This window comes from Diaphorina citri, unplaced genomic scaffold (genome assembly GCF_000475195.1).
Source record: "Diaphorina citri unplaced genomic scaffold, Diaci psyllid genome assembly version 1.1 scaffold1206, whole genome shotgun sequence".
NCBI lineage: Eukaryota > Metazoa > Arthropoda > Insecta > Hemiptera > Psyllidae > Diaphorina > Diaphorina citri.
The window spans coordinates 46,835-69,271 of NW_007378635.1; the positions used below are offsets into that span (position 1 = coordinate 46,835).

At 39.1% G+C, this 22,437-nt stretch overlaps 2 protein-coding genes across 3 annotated transcripts; both read right to left on the reverse strand.

Moving 5' to 3' along the window:
- Positions 1 to 73: 73 nt before the first annotated feature.
- Positions 74 to 14,522, reverse strand: LOC103514707 (protein zer-1 homolog). Of its 2 annotated transcripts, none has more exons than XM_026827603.1 (13): positions 14,352 to 14,522; positions 13,854 to 14,200; positions 12,553 to 12,924; positions 12,187 to 12,445; positions 7,985 to 8,127; positions 7,111 to 7,268; positions 5,608 to 5,810; positions 4,774 to 4,945; positions 3,963 to 4,142; positions 3,175 to 3,336; positions 2,677 to 2,826; positions 1,602 to 1,854; positions 74 to 936 (listed from the first exon to the last, which is right to left on the reverse strand). In XM_026827603.1, the coding sequence occupies exons 2-13, from the start codon at positions 14,056 to 14,058 to the stop codon at positions 788 to 790; spliced, it is 2,406 nt and encodes an 801-aa protein (XP_026683404.1). In that variant the 5' UTR covers positions 14,059 to 14,200; positions 14,352 to 14,522; the 3' UTR covers positions 74 to 787. The 2 variants fall into 2 exon arrangements, with proteins under 2 accessions (XP_026683404.1, XP_026683403.1); XM_026827602.1 differs by having other exon boundaries at positions 14,348 to 14,522.
- A 732-nt stretch (positions 14,523 to 15,254) lies between these two features.
- Positions 15,255 to 20,900, reverse strand: LOC103514713 (LIM/homeobox protein Awh-like). The gene is made up of 5 exons (XM_017446330.2): positions 20,650 to 20,900; positions 20,114 to 20,331; positions 19,496 to 19,744; positions 16,724 to 16,846; positions 15,255 to 16,202 (listed from the first exon to the last, which is right to left on the reverse strand). Exons 1-5 carry the CDS (start codon positions 20,898 to 20,900, stop codon positions 16,120 to 16,122), a joined length of 924 nt encoding a protein of 307 aa, XP_017301819.1. The 3' UTR covers positions 15,255 to 16,119.
- Between the last annotated feature and the right edge of the window lie 1,537 nt (positions 20,901 to 22,437).

The following is a 22,437-nucleotide window of genomic DNA, read 5'->3' on the forward strand; positions in this document are numbered from 1 at the left end:
AATAGCTATTCATTTATAATACCAGTTCACAATGATTCTGCAATCACACAGATCTAGAGCACTAGAAAGTCCGGGTTCAATTCCTGGTGGTTTGATAAAGTTCTTCGGATCTATACTTGAATTTTGGGTTCCAATAGCTTTTGAAGAAAATGAACTCCTGGAATATCTGATTTAGATACTTTAAGTTGTAATTTTTAACAGGAAAATAATTTGATTAAGAGCCACAGAACGGACAAGTATTCCGTAGGAAAGTATTACTCCTACAGAAAGTTAATTGCTACCGAAATTTACAGGGACATTTGAAATTTAAACTGTTCACTCAATAACAGGTTCGCTTAAACTTACTATGATAACTCACAATATACTGACAGCACAGAAGAAAAAGAATACCAGAGCTCAGTTTCAAGATCTTATTAGTGTTTATGTTTATTGTACCACACAGATATACCTACTGTTTATGTGCAATTAAAATGAAGATTATTATTAGTTTTATTACAAATTTTGAATTACAAAGTACATACCTTCAAGGAACACCAGTAGTGTTTATGTTTATTGTACCACACAGATTTACTATTTATGTATGTGCAATTAAAATGAAGATTATATTGACCAGAGTTAAAAATTATTATTGGTCTCATTAGAAATTTTGAATTGTAAAGTAGCTTCAAGAATTGTGTTTTCCAAAGTATCTTCTCGGACCACCAGGACCCAGCAGGACGTGGGTCAATGACTACTCTAGTAAAGGGCACTGCCGGATAGGTCCGAAGCCGAGCGGCACATCCTCATATCACTTGTGGCATTTGAACTGGGCCTCGCAGTTTGTAATAACTAGCCGAGCGAGGGACTTGATTCTCAGGTTTACGTTTTCGTTGTCTAGTAGATTCTGCAGGAGCTCAATACCGCCCTCAGCTTCCACCACTTGACAGTATTTCTCCGCTAAACAGAGAGAGGGGATAATCCGTATTACTCAATGGCATTTATTTTGGGGTAGAAAATGTAGAAATAAAAATTGCGAAGGACGAGCAACCACTGTGGCCGAGATAGTATCACACGAGTAGATGGGAATTATTAGTAAAGGAGGCACTTGGTAATGATGTGATACCCACTAAAGTTGTAAAGAAACTCTCTGCTTTACTCCAAAAAATCATGATTTGATTTTGACTGATTGATTTGAATAGCGAAGAGGGTACTTGATAAATACTGTGATATCCACAAAAATCAAGAATTTTCACAAGTCATTCGATAGTAGCAAATGTAATGTTCTGGATTTGATTTGTCTGGTGAACCTTGATATTCAAAATCACCCATAAAGTATTTCATAAAATCGACCTAAAATATTTACAGTTCATACTTGCTGATCCACAAAGAAAACAAGAGGGGTCGAGTGGATTGGAACACATCACATGCCTTCAGGCACACTCCATTTGTCAAGGGTTTAGGCATTGCCTTGCCCTTGGGATCAATTTAATTTGTAAAAGTAACTTACTACCGTAAGTATATTAGGTAGACTAATTGGGTGCAATGCAATAGTCCTACACACTGGACTCAGCACACAGGAATTTCGTTAGAAAAGTCCGCTATTTCAATGTATTGTAACTTACGGTAGACTTTGGTCAGGTTGGCCAGTGCCCACACGGACCAATGCTGGCACTCCGGAGTGTGGTAGACCCGCAGCAACTGAATGATGGGCTCAAAGGACCGATAGTTGATGTTGCGTTCGCTGTCGATTGGCCAACGTTCGATAGCTTCGACCATCTTGGCGAGAACTTTCTCCCGGGCCGGGTATCGAATAGTCCACGCCTCGGGACCATCTGAAGCGATGTGAGACAGCACGCCCGCTGCGTTGTAGCTCACCTGAAATTATAGTCGGATTACAATCAATATTTATAAAGCTGTATCCACCTGTTCACACATAGTTGAAACCGTCGACCGACGAGGTGAAGAGGTGAATCTACATTGTCGTCGACCGACAAGGTGAAGAGGTGAATCTACATTGTCGAGGGAGTATACAGTTTCGTTCGACGGCGTTCACTATGTTTGGACACAGCTTAAGGAGGAATTGATTTATTTGAACCAGATATTACAAATGGCCTTCCTGACTTGATCATTTTGTCGCTTCTGGGATTCGAATAGGAGTTCCCTCGGTTACAACTCCAGTCTAACTAGATCGATTTTTTTTTGTTTTCTTCTTCTTCTTCTTCTTCTTCTTCTTCTTCTTCTTCTTCTTCTTCTTCTTTTACCCTTTTTAGTCCTTTGGGGCAGAAATCTTACCTCAATTCCATCACTCTTCGACGAGACCAGGTTAGCAAACACTTCAATAAACTTGCTAGTCATGACTATAAAGCTGTATCCACCTGTTCACACATAGTTGAAACCGTCGACCGACGAGGTGAAGAGGTGAATCTACATTGTCGAGGGAGTGTACAGTTTCAGTCGACGTCGTTCGACGGCGTCCACTATGTTTGGACACAGCTTAAGGAGGAATTGATTTATTTGAATCAGATATTACAAATGGCCTTCTTGACTTGATCATTTTGTCGCTTCTGGGATTCGAATAGGAGTCCCCTCGGTTACAACTCAAGTCTAACTAGATCGATATTTTTGGTTTTCTTCTTCTTTTACCCTTTTTAAATGTAGATCTAATTTCTAAAGTGTCCTTTGGGGCAGAAATCTTACCTCAATTCCATCACTCTTCGACGAGACCAGGTTAGCAAACACTTCAATAAACTTGCTAGTCATGAGTTTAGGGCGCAGAGATTTGACTTCAGCCACATTGCCTAGGAGACCCATCATGTTACGCAACAGTTCATCCTTCTCTGGGAAATACTGGCGGGAACAGAATAGAATAGAAGATATTTTGGTTATACTGATAGGATGAGACTTGAAAGTCCCTTTACAAGAGCTGCGCTAAAAAAGTTTCGGATGTTGACCAAATTTCAAGATAAAACCTATTACATACTAAAAGCCAAAAAAATGGCAATAGTTAATTCTGGAGAGGACAAAAGTTGCTTTGCTGGATTGTTAAAAAAAAATATATATATATATATATAAACTCTTTGTGGTAAAGCAGAGGAGCTTCTTCACAACTCTTGTTACAAAAACATTTTGGATTCTTGAGAACCAATGTTTCTGATGAAAATATTGTTGGGGATAATAAATAGGTTTAAAGCTTACCTGCAGACAATTTAGAAAGAGTTCCATGCCGCCATTGTTGAGGAATCGTGCACAATTGATGGCTGTCTCGTCCGTCACATTCCACATGGCAGACCAAGCCACCTCCAGAATATCATCGCAACGTTGCTTCTCTATTCTATCCTTAATCAGACGTAGCATTTTCTGGAGGAAAGAATCAACAAAAATGTACCTATTTAATTAGAGGAAACGTAATTTTCTGAAGAAAAGGGTCAGCAAAAAAGTAATTAATTAGAGGAGACATAGGTATAAAGACATTCCACATGGCAGACCAAGCCACCTCCAGAATATCGTCGCAGCGTTGCTTCTTCGCTATTCTATCCTTGATCAGACGTAACATTTTCTGAAGAAAAGGATTAGGGAACATTTATTAAATTAAATAAAACTAGACCTCATAGAATAACTTTGAAATCGGGAAATTTTTGACTTCCGCGGATGACGGCCCCGTCAATTATGGGACCCCAAATTTTAACTTGCGGCGTGCTTTGATGCGATGTGAACCTGTACCAAATTTCATGAAAATCGGATCAGGCAATGGCGAGTTATAGCGGAACAAACAAATAAACAAACATCCAAACAAAATGGAAAACGGTCAATTGTGCACTGGGAGGGAATTCGTGGCTCAAGATTACAAGATTTGAGCAGAAAGTCAGTTACAAGATTTGACCCATGCATAAAATAAAGATCTCAGTCACATTAAAAAAAAATGTAATATTATAGGTACCCAAATATTTCAAGTTAAATGAAAGCCCTTAAGATAAATTACTTACCTTGATAACTCCAAGTCTACCAAGAAGTATCTTATGGGCATTGTCTACCTGACATGCGAGGGAGTTGAGTAGATAGATAGCAATACGTAGAACGAAATTCGATCCGTTCGAATTGGACTCGTGTTCCATCTCAGTTATAATGTGAAGCAAAATACGAACCAGACGATCGTAGTCGAATTGCTGAGAACATAAGTGAAAATAAATTCAAAATTAAAATGAAAATCCTAATAAAAAATGGCGGCACGCCTCTTACGCTGCATTAATACCGTACAGAGGACAGGTCAACCACTAGTTATACCTACAAATACAAACATGAGAATTGATGTTGGCTAACTTGTATTATAGGCAGCCTAGTTACCTTGGAAAGTAGTATCTACGTCTGCCTTGTAAGCGCTAAGTCACGGATATACCTCAAAAACACATGGGGTTCGTTTCCGGAACGGCTGGCTTTCTCCTACCCTTAAAAAAAATCACCCAGTATTATAAAGAATTTACCTAGGCACCCTTTCACATTACTTCAAGGCACACTTTTTTACACCCATGCCTACCCAAGAACGGGAAAGTTTGGCTAGAAAATGTCGACTATCCTGTCCTGTTGTTGTTGCTAACGCTTGTCGACAATCCTGTCCTCTCTCTCTCTCTCTTCGCTTTCGGGATGATGAGACTCTAGCACTTACAGGTCTCTCTATCAAACCTCTCTCTCTCAAAAAAAAAAAAAAAAAAAAAAAAAAAAAACAGTTATACAATAGTGGCGTTCAATCCCCTAATAATATAAATCTCAGATTACTTTGTATAGGAATTTCATACTCACAACATCTTGAGGTATCTTGAACTGGCACAGGGTTAGACATCCGTTTCGCATCATAGTATCGTCCTCTAGGTGCATATGCATACCATTCAGTATGGTGGTGATAATGTGCCGCTTAGTAAGGGAACTGAGCACTGGCCGATCCTTCATTTTGACTATGTAGAACAGGTTCGCACTGGAAGGCGAAAGAAAAATACATATACCAGGGTAAAAAAAACAGTAAAGGATAAAATAATAATAAAAGTAAGTCTGCTAAAATTGATAAACTGAATATAATAATAATAAACTAAATATTAAACAACTGACTTTCTTTAATCACGATCGAATAAACAACGGGCTAAAAAATTCCCGGAGGGACGGACCCAGCTTGTTTTTTTTTCATTGTTTTTTCTCCCTCTTTAAGAAAAAAAGAAGACAGAAGAGAAGAAAAAATGGAAGGGATGGAGGGGCGGGAGAAAAGAAGGGGACCATTGTTTTTTCTCCCTCTTTAAGAAAAAAAGAAGACAGAAGAGAAGAAAAAATGGAAGGGATGGAGGGGCGGGAGAAAAGAAGGGGAGAGGGAGAGAAAGGAGATAGGAAGAGGAGAGAGATGAGGGAACAAAGAGGAAAGAAGGGAGAAGAAGTGGCTTTTAACAAAGTTTGGTCATACGACAAGCCATTAGGAAATTACAAATTTCAATTCTACTCCAAAGTTCAAAGAAAGCCAAAACAGTCTACTGCCCAACTAGCCCTGAGACTTAGACTCTTGGATCACTATACTGCGGTCGAATTGCGAATTCTCACACACACAAACAAAAGATAAATTCTCAAGCCTTCTTCGGGATTCGAACCACTTACCTTCCGGATATCTGGATGTGTCTCTCGGTGAGATGCGTGTCCAAAGCTTCCAGAACCACCACCAGAGCGTGCTCTATGTCCACACAAGTGTCGTATCTGAATATGTGGTACAGATCGTTCAGCACTTGCTGTAGCATTTCAGGTCGGTCGATGTACGCCTTGGCGGCAATCAGCAGTTGGGCCTCGTTACAATCACCTGCCACCTGGAATCGAATAGAATGGAATTTTTTTTTTTCTTTGCTCTTTAAATTTTAACTTTAAAGTCAAAAATTATTCTTTGGGACATTTTCTAAAAGTAACTTCTGAAAAATCAGAGTCTTTTGACTTGAGATAACTGTAAACCACTTATTTCAATATCTTCGAACAAAGGAATCAAAAGTCCAAGTTTATCCTGGTACTCAAGCAATCTACCTATCTCCGTCAATTACAAAGAAGGGGAATGTAAAAAATGAGACCAAGAGGCAAATCCACCACACAAACCAGCCGCAGTGCTTCAAGGAGAAACATGACCAAGCAGAAAAATGACAAATATAGCTCTCTAGCTAAAGACGATTCTGAAGAATAGAAGAGGAATTGAGTAGAATAAAATAAAAATAGCATTGAAAGGAATTGAATAGAAAAGAAAAGGAGAGAATTGAATGGATCTGACCATAATTTTAGTGGTGTATCTGACCATAATTTTAGTCAGATTCTGTCCATTGCTCCACCTAACACACTGCCTATAGCAAAAAGAAAATTCAAAAGACAGAATAGAAGAGGAATTGAGTAGAATAAAATAAAAATAGCATTGAAAGGAATTGAATAGAAAAGAAAAGGAGAGAATTGAATGGAATAGAACAAAATAGATGACAAAATAGAGTTTAATTGAATATTGGTGGTTGGGGTCTTTTTAAAGGGACTTTTCAGTCCTCTCCCAGCAGGATGAAATACTTGTAGTAAAGGTATTCTATTCATAACGTGGTCGAATTCTATGGGGGAAAATACTTTCTAATATGCAGGGACATTGAAAAGTAAGATTCAGGTCCACAGTAAAAAATAATCAATGATTAATTCTCTGCATAAGGATATAAGAAACTCACAAAGTCTGGGAGCATTCAAGACCTCCCTGGTGAAATATCTTAAGTAAAGGCTCACAGTGAAAGAAAAATTTAGGGGTTGGGTGGAAGAGCTCCTCCAGGAGAACAATGCCACTTAAAAGCCAGAAATAAGTAACAAGCAAATTAATCAATCAATATTTGTTTATTTTTAAATTTGAATCCATAAGGATATAAGAAACTCACAAAGTCTGGGAGCATTCAAGACCTCCCTGGTGAAATATCTCAAGTAAAGGCTCACAGTGAAAGAAAAATTTAGGGGTTGGGTGGAAGAGTTCCTCCAGGAGAACAATGCCACTTAAAAGCCAGAAATAAGTAACAAGCAAATTAATCAATCAATATTTGTTTATTTTTAAATTTGAATTTTTCTCAGGCCATGGGCATCAAACCCAGGATCTTTCGTTCATACCCGCAAGGCCGGGATATCGTGCCGATGACTGGCCCCATGTTTGGTTCCATAGAGGCCTAGAAATTCTAAGGGTCGGTCCACACGTGATGCCAGGCCTGGTATGTCGGTCGTCACATAGGGAACGTCGGGAGAGCCCTTAGAACTGAATTCGGCCACGCCTGTTGAGTAAAATGAACAATGGAATAATTCAATCGAGTGGTCAAGAGCACTGACTCTTAACCCGGAGGTGCTGGGTTCGAATTCCGGCCAGGGCGGATTTTGGAACCAAACTTTTCCGTTCTTGGATAGGCATGGATGTAAAAGAATGTGCCTTGAAGTAATGCGAAAGAGGTACAATATTTTCTACAATGTAAATAATAATAATACAGGGATTGGGATTGTGCAAGTCAAGAACGTAGTGACTCCAAATTTTGAAAATGAGATTAGGCAGTCTATTTAGCTTGGAGGGTTGGGCACCTGCCTTGAAAACGCTAGGTCGTGGGTTCGAGTCCCGTCCGAGGCCAACTTTATTCAAAACAGGTACATAAAGTTCGTTCTCTGAACGGCTGGATTTCTCTTATCCTGTGTCCTGTCCTTCTTCTCTGTTCGATTTTGGACTTCAGGACCTCAGTTGTTACAGTCCCCTCTATCAAACAGTTCCCACTATCTGGGATACGAAATCAATGATGATTTCTCAAATCCTACAAATAAAATAATTCACCTCAAATTGGTCAAGTATAAAAATGGTATCTACAATTCTACTCCCTCTATCAAACAGTTCCCACTATCTGGGAAACGAAATCAATGATGATTTCTCAAATCCTACAAATAAAATAATTCACCTCAAATTGGTCAAGTATAAAAATGGTATCTACAATTCTACATATGTACATACCTCTGCCTGCCAGATTGGTGCCAGAAATATCTAGAGAGACTAAGTGGGGTAACTTGAAGATAATGTAAGACAGCATATCATTCGGGTTGGGAGAATAATTGCCGTAGTCTGGATAGTCACTGGATACCGAAATATCAAGACGTCTGTGAAGATGAAAGCAAAACATGCCACGTTGAAGTTTCTCGTGAGGAAATCATAATGAGGGAGGTGTAAACTGGTTCCAGAAAAATAAGGCTTAAGTAATAAGCAAATCAGATGTACTTTGACTCTAAAAAGAGGGATACAAAGGGAATAAAAGTCTCAACCTCTTCAAGAACTCACCTAGCCATAAGCAAATCAGATGTACTTTGACTCTAAAAAGAGGGATACAAAGGGAATAAAAGTCTCAACCTCTTCAAGAACTCACCTAGCCAGCCTAGTTAGCTTGGTTGGTAGTGTGTGTGCGCCTTATTAGTGCTAGGCTGTGGGTTTGATTCCCGCCTGGGGCGGATTTTATTCTGAATGGATAATGTTCGTTCTTGAAATGGTTGACTTTCTCCTATCCTGTCTTCCTTCTCTCTTTGATTTTGGGATGATAAGACCTTAGCAGTTATAGTTCCCTCTATGAAACCTCTTGAAAAAAAAAAAAAAATACTGATGTTTCAATAACTCACCTAAGGAGGGGTAGTGAACAGATATGATCCAAGTGTGGATCAGCAAGTGTTGTATCCTTTGTGGTTTAGCAAGTATTGTATCCTTTGTGGAACAGGAGGGCTTGTATCCTTTATATACATACTTTATGGATCAGAACAGCTTGTTTCCTTTGTGGGCCAGCAAGTGTTGTATTCTTTATGGATCAGCAAGGGTTGTATCCTTTGTGGATCAGAAAGGGTGATGCTGAGTGAGGTTCATTTGGTCAGTGAAGGGGAGGATCTTGGTCTGCCCCTCCACTGAACTCATCTCATACGGAGCCTTCGCCTCTCATGGAACAGAGCATCATGGAGTCCTCGGACAGGTCGTCTATTGAAGATGTCTCCGACATTGCTGTGAACATGAAAACGTCAGTAGTTAATATCAGTACATAACTACATGGGTACCTATAAATTAAGGAGCGCGGTATCGGTATCGCTCCGCCCCGCGCCAAGTCAAGAAAGTTTGACAGTGCTACTAGAGATAATACGAGTAGGGAGTAGGTATGTATTTCACAATGAGAATGGCAACATAAATTTCTGTAGCAATGTTCAGATTCTAACGCTACTACTGTTGTACTTACCCGTGGATTTTTCCCCTCACCATTTAGGTTAGGTAATAGGCACTAATACCTATCTGCCCGAAAATGTCCACATCTTCGAAAGTTAATCGGGCCACATCTTCGGAATACCAAAAGTTAGCCAGACTGCACTACAGGTTACACATCCGTGGACCTAATTGGGCCGTTTTAGCAAGGGAGTAGGTATGTATTTCCCAGAAGTGGGTATACATAATCCCAAAAGTATAAACCTAGTAATTGTGGGCATTTTTGTCAAATTTTAGGTCCTAAAGGGGTTTGATTAATCAACTCTTACCTTGATGATGAGGTATGTACACGGGAGAAGTCTTGTGCTGCTGTTGAAACGAATAGGTGAGGTGTAAGTTGATATGTCGGCCGTAGCCAGAATCATTGCTTTGCCCCGGACTAGTACTGTGAACTGAAATCAGAACAGTGCCAAATATTTATTAGATTAATAATAATCATAACAGTACCTATGACAGTCTGGCTGGGGGACGTTAAACAGGGAGTAGACCAGCTTAGTATTTAGCAGCATAGGCATTTACATCAAACAAATAATTTAGGATATGAACGTCACAAACTTACCATGATCTTAAAAGGAAGGCAGAAGACAGGGAAACATGGCGTACTCCAGCTTGAACGCCTAATGGCTGCTAACCAATTATGATGAGGTATTTACTACCTATACAGGTACATACTCAATACTCATAGTTGTAGGTATTCCTAATTGGGAATTCCAATATCTAAAAATGTTATCTCATGTTAAAAGTTAGCAAGAAGTTTGACGTTTGAAACGTTTAAGACATTCATAATCCTTTGCTTTTGGAGGTCAACATAATCAGACGGCATCGGCAAACCAAATACGGTAAAAAGAAATGCTCTATAGGTACAGTAAAGAATGGATACGTAAGTATTGGACAACCTCCGAGGTGAATTGCTTTTAGGAGACCTGAGGAAAAGTCTTCTTGACATTTCATGAGAAATTTAAGGACCAGAGCAAGTGCCAGACCAGATGGAGAACAGGCGTGACTCAAACTGTCACCAATCTTGTTTGGGCAATAAATCAAAATTGACTTGAAATTTTTCGTTCTGTGCAAACAAAAGACCCAAATATTTCAAATTGAGAAGGGTGAAGAGCTCAAAGAGATGTAGTAGCATTTCAAGACCCACCACCGGGCACAGGGACCTGTTTTGGGTTCTACCTAACCCGAGATTATGTGTAATAATTTTTCCAGCTAAAAAAAAAAATCTATTAAAATTCAAAAATATCTCTTGTGGTTTTGATACGGTGATTTTTCTCATTTCGGAGGCAATAACTCATTTTCATTCTTTCAGTTTTATTGTATCAAGTGTCAACTTTTGGGTCCTTAACAAAACAAACTGGATATTTAACTCCTTTTTTTCGAGAAATATGTGACTTTAATATAGTAGCAAGCAAGTGGTGGGCAAGGTATTTTGCATCGCACAATGCTTCATCAAGAAAATCGAGAAATATGTGACTTTAATATAGTAGCGAGCAAGTGGTGGGCAAGGTATTTTGCATCGCACAATGCTTCATCAAGAAAAAAATCTACCGTTTAAAAAATCTACTGCATGACTGAGAGATTTTCCGCACACTTTAATTTTAGAGGGGAGCTCTTATAGGTAACTATCATCAAAACAATTTGGAAATCTAAATAAATACTCGTAAAACATGGTCGGTCCAGAGTCACCTGTATCAAAGACAGCCATGAATTTCTTAAAGAGAGAACACACTCAGCTTCTTACATGAGTGAGAGATTTTCCGCAGACTTCTTTCAAGAAAGTCGGAACCGAGGTAACTATCATCGAAACAATTTGGAAATCTAAATAAATCCTCGTAAAACATGGTCGGTCCAGAGTCACCTGTATCAAAGACAGCCATGAATTTCTTAAAGAGAGAACACACTCAGCTTCTTACATGAGTTACATACTTCTCTGAACGAATTAATAATTTATGGATTTAGTGTCCGGTATACGCCCCGAACACGGGACTTTAGAGAAGAACTCATAATTCAAATCGTGTTGACAACTGTTAGAAAGAAAGTACCTAGCCGAAGAAGTATGAGGTTTTGTTTGGACCGAAAACCAGAGGTCAAAACCTTCTAGTAAACTGTATCTAGTACTTCTTTGGAGTGTTTAAATAGACTCTTGAGTGGAAGGTAGGCGCTAGGCGATGAGGTAAACTCCGGAGGCTTTCTTTACTACCTATAAGTCTTATAACTCTCTTATTATTTGGTCAAATTCTCACATAAATTGAGGGTATTACATGCGCCGGATGGGATCGAAACCGCGCTCTCCTGTTTACCAGTACACCGCCTTGATGGTTGACCGTTTTTTCACGTGGGATATTTGTGAGAAATTGGGAAGGTAGGCGCTAGGCGATGAGGTAAACTCCGGAGGCTTTCTTTAGCACTTTACTCTTATAACTCTCTTATTACATGGTCAAATTCTCACATAAATTGAGGGTATTACATGCACTGGATGGGATCGAAACCGCGCTCTCCTGTTTACCAGTACACCGCCTTGATGGTTGACCGTTTTTTCACGTGGGATATTTGTGAGAAATTTAACCAAACACTCCAAACAGACGTTGGGCTGTAGTAATCGGTATTATGCTGTTAAATCAACAACAGAGGCCGGACCAAAGGTAACGCTCGACCAAAAATCTCGCATTAATTTTCTAGAGAGGGGGGCAATATCTATTTCAAATGACTGAAGAGGCAATATAACCACTCCAAATCTTATATCCATAACCCATAGCTGATACCGGGGCAAAGTATTTTGAATGGATAATATTCGTTCTCGAAATGGTTTACTTTCTCCTATCCTGTCTTCCTTCTCTCTTTGATTTTGGGATGATAAGACCTTAGCAGTTATAGGGAACCTCTATGAAACCTCTTGAAAAAAAATTACTGATATTTCAATAACTCACCTAAGGAGGGGTAGTGAACAGATATGATCCAAGTTATCTTTCACAATGGACACATTGAACAAAACCAGGGACACGAGTGTATCCTTGAACTCAGCCAGGAAGGACAAGTCCTTGTTGTCGAAGAGAAACATACACTTGCTCAGATTGAGATGAGTGAGATGAGGCATGTCCCGATAGAGCTGCGTGCAGATGGATTGACTCATGAGTGTGTGACCGATGAGAGAGAACCGTCGAAGTTTTGGAGCTTTCAATATGTAGCCTGGGAAAAGAAAGGAAAGAAGAGGGTTTTAATGTCAAAAAATTCTAGAGCTGTTCATTTCAACCTAGGTATGTATCTCTGAATTATCATCTCTCTCACTATCTCACCTCTTTGTTTATATGTGAGAGAGCCACTTGATGTTGCTCTTCCATTGATGTTGATTTCAAAGTCTGTCATCATGAAATCATCAGCCCTCTGTTTCTCTCCAACAACAACTTCTGATTCCAAACAGTCAGGAAACATGCTACAATGTGGGCCAAGACTCAGCGAATACAATTGATCACTGGACATATTCAGAACCTCCAGACTGGCTTGAGATACATTTGCACACTTGATAAGCTCTAGCTCCTGCACATGGTGGCTGAGTAGTTTTTGCATTCCACTGTCAGAGACTTCTGCATTGCGTAACTTGACACTTTTCATGTGGGTGATATCTTTAGTGAGAAATGTGTCAACAAATGAATCTATCACAATGCCTCCTGAAAAGAGAAATACATTTGTTATCTTATCAGCTGGTCTGTGATCCTCCCTCCCTCTGTGATCCTTGTATTATTTGGATGTATAAAGGTCAGAAATACTGAAAATAATCAGAATAGCATACATGAGTAGCTAGGTAGTCAGCTACTCACCAAAAAATAATAATAATAATAAACCTTCAGTATTGTCAATATTCAATTCAACCAATCAAAGGTGTAGAAATGGACCTAAACCTGGTTATATCATAATAATAAACCTTCAGTATTGTCAATATTCAATTCAACCAATCAAAGGTGTAGAAATGGACCTAAACCTGGTTATATCAACAAGAAAGAATCTTATTAAAGAGGACTAATCACAATAGAATAGGTAGCTAAGCATTGTTAGATAAGTGGGTACTGTTATAACACAGAGTGTTGTCACATATTAGGAGAGTGTCACATTCTTGTTCAAAGTCCAGGTTATTATTTTACAGGAAGGGTCTAAAATGGTTATATCAACAAGAAAGAATCTTATTAAAGAGGACTAATCACAATAGAATAGGTAGCTAAGCATTGTTAGATAAGTGGGTACTGTTATAACACAGAGTGTTGTCACATATTAGGAGAGTGTCACATTCTTGTTCAAAGTCCAGGTTATTATTTTACAGGAAGGGTCTAAAATTCCAACCTTCAAACAAGGTGAAAAATGAACCTAGAAAATAAGTTGTCAGGATCACTATGAGAAAATATAACATCTAAAGCTATTAAGAGCATGATATGAAAATCTTCTATCTCCCTACTTCACATCCCGTTTATTAGATATTAGGAACCTGGAATGCCTTCAGCTAGCAACATAATTATTAAGCCCAGAGCAAATGCTTTCTAATTTAAAGACTGAGATATAGCTCTTGACTGAGACAGTCTGCTGATAATAGAAAGAACTGACTTACCAGATTTTTCATACATGGATAAGAATTTCTCACTGATTTCTCTTGGGAACTTGACATCTTCACATCGGAACTTGACATCTTCACATCGGAACTTGTTGACATCGTGAAATTTGAATGTGAATCTATCAACACTGTGCAACAGGTACCTGATGCACTGGTCTACAAGAGACTCTGGTTCATTTCCTCGGTGAACAGTTAGATACATCTTGCTGCTAATTCGAAGAACTAGGATAGACACACTACTAGGTTTAAAACTTTAACCAGATTGGTCCACTTACAGTTTGTGTTTGACACTCATGATTGAAGTTCTGTTAGTGCCTAGAAATGATGACGATATCCTCTAGAATCTAGATGATTAAAAGAACAAACAAAAGGAATGTTCGATTAAAAAGGGCTTTTGCGTTTTGAGATAATGATAGTGAAAAATATCAAGGCAGAAGTTTTTTACCGTTTATTACGTGTTGTGAAACCAACATTTTGACCATGACTTTTACCTACGTATAAAATGGATGTGAAGAAAACTTGACACTGTTTAAACACCTAACAAAATACTTTTCTAAAAGGGGATAAAATAGATAAATTTTCTTTTTAAAAAGGACTTTTCCCTGTTAGGACCTCTACTGTTAGCTAATCAGTTAATCTCGTAAAAGGAAAAACTTTTTTGTTTCTTTTCGTTTATTTACCTACTGCACAAAAGAGGAACAGCTGTTCTCTACGTAGTGCATGACGTCTGACATAGAGCGCAGCACTAGTATCGTTTTTTTTGTTTTTTTTTTAACTTTAACTCAATTTTTATTTTTTTTTTCTCAATCAACAACTGTCAGGTCTACCTGACGCCTGATGAGCGCATACACTATCAGGTAGACCTAACAAGTACGGCTGAAAGGGTCCGTCCGTCTGTCAGGTCTACCTGATGAGCAGACACACTATCGGGTAGACGCTAGACCTGATCAGGTGTACCTGACGTCAGGTCTACCTGATTGTGAGTCTTAGAGAGAGAAAGTACCCAGTCAGCACACACGATTGGATGTAAGGCTCGAATCAAGCTTACAAATTCACCTGTGTAAGTTGGATGACATCCAGTCTGTGGTACTTGGAAATTACCCAGGTACTTACGTACCTACCTACCTCTGGGAGTGAGACATAGGTAGGTACATAGGTACCTAATATGGTAAAATCCAAGTAGGTAACTTACGTACCCGATGTAGGTATACCTACCTACGTACCTAATCAAGTAATTACCTAGGTACCTCTTGCCGATTAAAACCAAATGGATAGGTACCTACAACCCGCTGAAAAGAAGGATCTGCAAATCAAAAGCCACGTTGAGTTCTCAATAAATTAAATTTAATAATTTTTCTCGTGTGTATTTTGCTTATTTCCAATAAAATTAATAATTTCTTAAGATTCATCTATTTTTATTTACTTACAATATTTACTCATACGTACACATTTGAAACAAACAGCAGGGGACTATAATAGGCAAAAACGGCACCCTATAGAAAATACTGACTACCTAAATATATAAAAGGAGCGACCCATTGGTCACAAAATTTAGTAAAGCTGGCAAATTGGTAGAGGGCGAGAAACCTACCTAGGTGAACCACGCACATCCACAACTGAGGTCAATCTGCCAACTGAGGCCTATACCTACCTACTTCTCAGAGAACCAGGGCAATATCCTCTTCACAATATTATTAAAATAAGTATAAAACAAAGCAGGAAGAATAAAAAATATACAAATTATAAATAGGGTACCTAATGGTAACAGAAAGACGTTATAAGAAGAACAATAATAAAAACAAAATCAAATGATGGAATGGAAAGCTGACTATGAGGTATGAGGGCTTCGGGCACCTTAAAATTACAGCTGAGTATCCTTTATGGATCAGCAAGTATTGTATCCTTTGTAGATCAGCTAGGCTTGTATCCTTTGTGGATCAGCAAGTGTTGTATCCTTTGTGGATCAGCAAGTGTTGTATACTTTATGATTGAGCAAGTTTTCTATGCTTTGTGGATCAGCAAGTGTTGTATCCTTTGTGGTTTAGCAAGTATTGTATCCTTTGTGGAACAGGAGGGCTTGTATCCTTTATATACATACTTTATGGATCAGAACAGCTTGTTTCCTTTGTGGGCCAGCAAGTGTTGTATTCTTTATGGATCAGCAAGGGTTGTATCCTTTGTGGATCAGAAAGGGTGATGCTGAGTGAGGTTCATTTGGTCAGTGAAGGGGAGGATCTTGGTCTGCCCCTCCACTGAACTCATCTCATACGGAGCCTTCGCCTCTCATGGAACAGAGCATCATGGAGTCCTCGGACAGGTCGTCTATTGAAGATGTCTCCGACATTGCTGTGAACATGAAAACGTCAGTAGTTAATATCAGTACATAACTACATGGGTACCTATAAATTAAGGAGCGCGGTATCGGTATCGCTCCGCCCCGCGCCAAGTCAAGAAAGTTTGACAGTGCTACTAGAGATAATACGAGTAGGGAGTAGGTATGTATTTCACAATGAGAATGGCAACATAAATTTCTGTAGCAATGTTCAGATTCTAACGCTACTACTGTTGTACTTACCCGTGGATTTTTCCCCTCACCATTTAGGTTAGGTAATAGGCACTAATACCTATCTGCCCGAAAATGTCCACATCTTCGAAAGTTAATCGGGCCACATCTTCGGAATACCAAAAGTTAGCCAGACTGCACTACAGGTTACACATCCGTGGACCTAATTGGGCCGTTTTAGCAAGGGAGTAGGTATGTATTTCCCAGAAGTGGGTATACATAATCCCAAAAGTATAAACCTAGTAATTGTGGGCATTTTTGTCAAATTTTAGGTCCTAAAGGGGTTTGATTAATCAACTCTTACCTTGATGATGAGGTATGTACACGGGAGAAGTCTTGTGCTGCTGTTGAAACGAATAGGTGAGGTGTAAGTTGATATGTCGGCCGTAGCCAGAATCATTGCTTTGCCCCGGACTAGTACTGTGAACTGAAATCAGAACAGTGCCAAATATTTATTAGATTAATAATAATCATAACAGTACCTATGACAGTCTGGCTGGGGGACGTTAAACAGGGAGTAGACCAGCTTAGTCTGGCTACGAGCTGCGTACCGTACCTACTACCTACAATAGAAAGGGAAATAAGCAGGAGACTAAATGGACAACTTTCTCATTATCTTCATTAGGATCATTAGTGTTATGAACATGGAACAAGATACAAGATAAAATTGGTGACATGGCTGGTGGAGAGGCGTCATCTATTGACAAGTTGATTATATAGATATTTAGGTGAGTACCTACTACCTACCTAATTTGTTCCAAAGGTATCAATTTTATCGGACAACAGAAACAGATTAGGTACACATCCATTTGATGAGATTGATCTAGATTTCCATTAGATAAATTTTAAAATTAAGACCTTTCGAATAGTACAGACAAGCAGGTCGAATTTCAAATAAATCTGACAGTGTAGAAAAATAATTAGCTAATTAACAAAGGGACCTTATCTGCGACTATTGAAGTCTCCTCCTACTATTATTTTACTTAGAGGGAGACTTTCTAGTTGTGATTGCAGAAGTTCCAGTGCTTCATCAGTGTTATAACTAGGGCTAATATAAACACAACCTAGTATAAAACTTGCATTACCAATGTTTACTTTAATAAAAATCCAGAGCTTGGAAATATTGACTACTTCGTAATTCAGTTCTTTTTTAATCAGTATAATAATACCCCCACTTCCTCGACCCTTTTGGTGGTCCTTTGTTGCTGCAGAAAAAATGATGTTATAACTATTGACAATGTGAGGGGTCTGAGAAGTAGTGGGTGGGGACAGTTGCCAGGTTTCCGTAAGACCTATTATATCCCATTTCTTAAAAGTTAAAAAGTCTTCCTCATCAAGGGAATATAGGTGATTCATACCTTGTAAGTTCCAAAAGGTGATATTAAGGGCATCTCTGGGATCATGGAGACACCCTGCAACTAGTTTTTTGAGGAGCTGGAGTCCAAGGTACCTATACATTGCCTTTCTCACCAATGTAAACAACTTGTAATTCAAAGCAGATAAAGGACTCCCCCCTCTTGTTCTCCCCTCTTGTTGGTGTTTTTGTCCAAAGAGGTTCTTTCGGTCTTGTAAGTTCCAAAAGGTGATATTAAGGGCATCTCTGGGATCATGGAGACACCCTGCAACTAGTTTTTTGAGGAGCTGGAGTCCAAGATTTGGGGTATGTAGCCTGAGATTTTTGACTGTTGCAAAACTTTCTTCTTGCTACCTCCAGTGTTCACCTTCGGGGATTCAGACAGTGCTCTTTTGTTGTTAGAGTTGCCCGTACCTTGGTTATAATCCATTATGTTGTCATCTTTGTTGTGCTTGGGCTTGATTATTAGCTTGTTCTTCCTGATGACAGCAAAATTTCCATTTTCTCTCTCCTTTTTCATTTGTGTCACCAGAGTTCTTCTTTCTTCTCTGTCTTTGTCCGTGAGGTCTTGCCTGATGTATATTTTTGTGCCTTTGAGAGATTTTGAGTTTCTTAATATTTCAAATTTTCTCCTTTCTGTAGTCAGACCAAAGATGACTGGTCTGGAGCTCTCGGTGGCTGATCCAAATCTTCTTATGTAGTCAATTTCTGATTTTGTGAAGTCTGAGATTTGAAGAACATTAGATATTAGGCTCAGGATAGTATTATCTAAGTCATTTTGTGTCTCACCTTGACTTTCAGTTAATCCATGAATGATAAGGTTTTTCCTTCTACTGATTTTGTCAAGTTTCTCAATCCTTTGGCACAAAGTATCTATCTCCCGTCTCATCGGTACCAAACTTTCCTGGATGCTGTCGAGCTTCTGGTTTGTCTTCTCATTGTTACTCTGCGTATCGATTCTAAAGTCAGCTATCAGAACTTTAAGTTCTGTAATGGCTTGGGTGTCTCCCATGTTGAGTTGTAGAATTCTTGACGAACAGACGAAATGACGATTTGAATTTGACGAAACGCAATTTTTTTGTCACTTTGTCAGTAGGTACAGTGTTCCTCCCAAATGGTAAACCCCAAATATTTATTAGATTAATAATAATCATAACAGTACCTATGACAGTCTGGCTGGGGGACGTTAAACAGGGAGTAGACCAGCTTAGTCTGGCTACGAGCTGCGTACCGTACCTACTACCTACAATAGAAAGGGAAATAAGCAGGAGACTAAATGGACAACTTTCTCATTATCTTCATTAGGATCATTAGTGTTATGAACATGGAACAAGATACAAGATAAAATTGGTGACATGGCTGGTGGAGAGGCGTCATCTATTGACAAGTTGATTATATAGATATTTAGGTGAGTACCTACTACCTACCTAATTTGTTCCAAAGGTATCAATTTTATCGGACAACAGAAACAGATTAGGTACACATCCATTTGATGAGATTGATCTAGATTTCCATTAGATAAATTTTAAAATTAAGACCTTTCGAATAGTACAGACAAGCAGGTCGAATTTCAAATAAATCTGACAGTGTAGAAAAATAATTAGCTAATTAACAAAGGGACCTTATCAAATAAAATGAGTGTTGATAATATTATTCAAGGTAGTATGGTGTTATTTACCTATACCTACACAGAGATTTTAAAATTACTGCAAGACAACTTACTGTTCTGGGAAGATTTCATCTTGCCCGTATGCAGGTGCTTTTTCTGCCTGGCTCTCGAATTCTGAAACCACACTTGCGTCACTCGCTTGCTCAGTCCGGTGATCTGTGCTATCCGCTCCAAATCCTGACCGTCCGGGTTCGAGTCCAGCTGAAAGTTGGCCTGCAAGACTTGCAGCTGCTCTTCGGTGAACGTGGTTCGTACGCGCTTGGCTTTGCTCTTGGAATGACTACTTTCCGAATCTGCGCCGTCTGTAAGAAGAGCAAGTAGTATTAAGAATGGAGTTGATAGTTAAGTTCCGTGTCTATCTATAAGTTAAGGTAAGCCCTATCTCACGGAGTTGAAAGGCTTGGGAGTTAAAGTAGGTAACTACACATAATTATGTTGTCACCAACCCAAGCTCTTCAAAAAAAAAAAGAAACAAACAAACTTAGCCATTGCGCAAACGACCATCCATAGCATTAAAGCGTCTTAAAGGGGATAACTTTTAGCCCCTTTTACTTGGACATTTCACAACAATGAACCGCCAAACGCTCGAGCTCAGCAATCAGCAAATGGCACATTCATTATCCACGTTCACCTCCGAGGGTTAGCCGCGTTTTCCCCTCGCCTCAACTTACCGTCAGAGCTCGTAGTGCCCCCATCCACCAGTTCCAGATAGTGGGACTTGCACAGCACTCTGTCTTCATGGAGAGCAAACTCTTCCCCCGTACTTAGTTGACGTTTGCATGCCTCACAGGCGAAGCATGCCAGATGGTAGACATGGTCACGGGCCTTGCGCACCCAATCACTGGACGCTATCCCTCGACAGCACTTGGAACACTTCGCACCGAAACTTCTGAAACAAATGAGAACGGAGAGGCGACCTTTGAGTAGGATTCTAACTCTCTATTTTTATTTTTTTTCTCAATCAACAATATACATCAATCCAGCTCCATCATCAAAACCATAAGGTTTCACAATCTGCCTAGTTCCTCTTAATCTCAACGAGACTGCCTTCAGGATTGAAAACTCCGTCCTCACTCTCAACCAGCTCAGCACATGCCCATACATTTTTTTCCACTTTTCGCTCAAAACTAATGCAATTCTCTTCAAAAAACTATGGAATTCCAAATGAAGGGCCCCGTCAGTTGAACAAACCAGAGGTGTGAAGGACGCCCTCAAATCTTCCGCAGCAGTGTTATACTTCAAATGTTTTTCTTGAGCATGCCTCTTAGCGATTGTATTCCAAGTTTGAGAAGAGTAGGACGGAGCGTCAGCATTCACAATGCGATTGTCAAAAAACGCAGTCCCACCAGCTTCCCAAACACCATTGATTTTGAAATCAGCAATAAGGGCTGGACTTGTACTTGAGGAATCTCTCATGATAGGTTCTTTCACAATTCCATTCCATGCATAGCTAGCCATCATTATGCATTCGTCTCTCAGGTAGTCATGACCATGTTTTACTAATCCACCCTTTTTACAATTTAAAGCATGAGTAACACTCATCTCACCACCACAACCATCACAATATGTCGGGAGTCCTTTTAACCCATGATTGTATCGCAACGCAAGTGCATCCCTGAACTGAACGGGTGATAAATCAAAATTATCAGAGGATTTTGGTATAACATTCAACCAGTGGGACGATTGCCCCTCAACAATGCGAGTAAGTACACGTTGTTTGGCAGGAGGTAATGATGAGAGAATTCTTTCTTGTTTTTCTTGGTACTCAGTTTCTTTTCTGACTAGTTCAGTGTTGATGGCATTTTTTACACATTGATTATGTTCTTGTAAATTCAATTGTTCCTGTTTGAGAAGAGAATCAACTAGTACTTTGCACTTTTCTGATGTTACAGCAAAAGCATGCTGTGCTGTTTCAACTGGATCATTGATTCCCAAGCCTCCAAAACGAGTTGGTAGATGAAACAACTCATGTTCACTTGAGGATATTTCATGTTCAAATATAGAAGGAACTAAAGTGGAGTGAATGATTTCTCTCAGAGGGATATATTCATCTTGACAGTGATTCACAACTCTTTGCAGAAATGCCCACTCACATTGTAGAGATTTTGTCACGACTGAAAAAGCTGCTTGGGGACTTTTCTTAGCTGCTTCACTTAGTTTTTTAACACAATCAATCCATTGATTGACTTTTTCTTTCACATAATTTTTCTTTTCATCACCATTACCAATTACTCCACCCAGAAATCTCTTTTCAGTTACAATTTGAACATGCAAATCATGAAATAATAATGAAGCTTCTTCAAGAAATTGTGGTTTTATCACCAAAAAGCTTTTGTTAGGTTCAGGATAATAACCATATTTCGGTCCTGGTCAAATTCTCACATAAATTGAGGGTATTACATGCGCCGGATGGGATCGAAACCGCGCTCTCCTGTTTACCAGTACACCGCCTTGATGGTTGACCGTTTTTTCACGTGGGATATTTGGGAGAAATTTAACCAAACACTCCAAACAGACGTTGCGCTGTAGTAATCGGTATTATGCTGTTAAATCGAAAATCTCGCATTAATTTTCTAGAGAGAGGGGCAATATCTATTTCAAATGACTGAAGAGGCAATATAACCACTCCAAATCCTATATCCATAACCCATAGCTGATACCGGGGCAAAGTTTTATTGTTTTCCAAACCCACATCAATGTTAACATCTTGTATCAACAGTGTGGAGGATATGACATACAAAAGAAGGGTCATATGAAATGATCTATGACATAAGTGTATTCTGTTATTCTTGTGTTATAGGGATGAAAGTAAGACATACAAATACAAAAGAAGGGTCATATGAAATGATCTATGACATAAGTGTATTCTGTTATTCTTGTGTTATAGGGATGAAAGTAATATCTTGTATTCGTACGCACCATATGGATAGGAGTTCTCCAGTCAGGGCCCATACATTTCATGAAGGTACGGTTTCTATTCTGTCTTTTGAAGAGA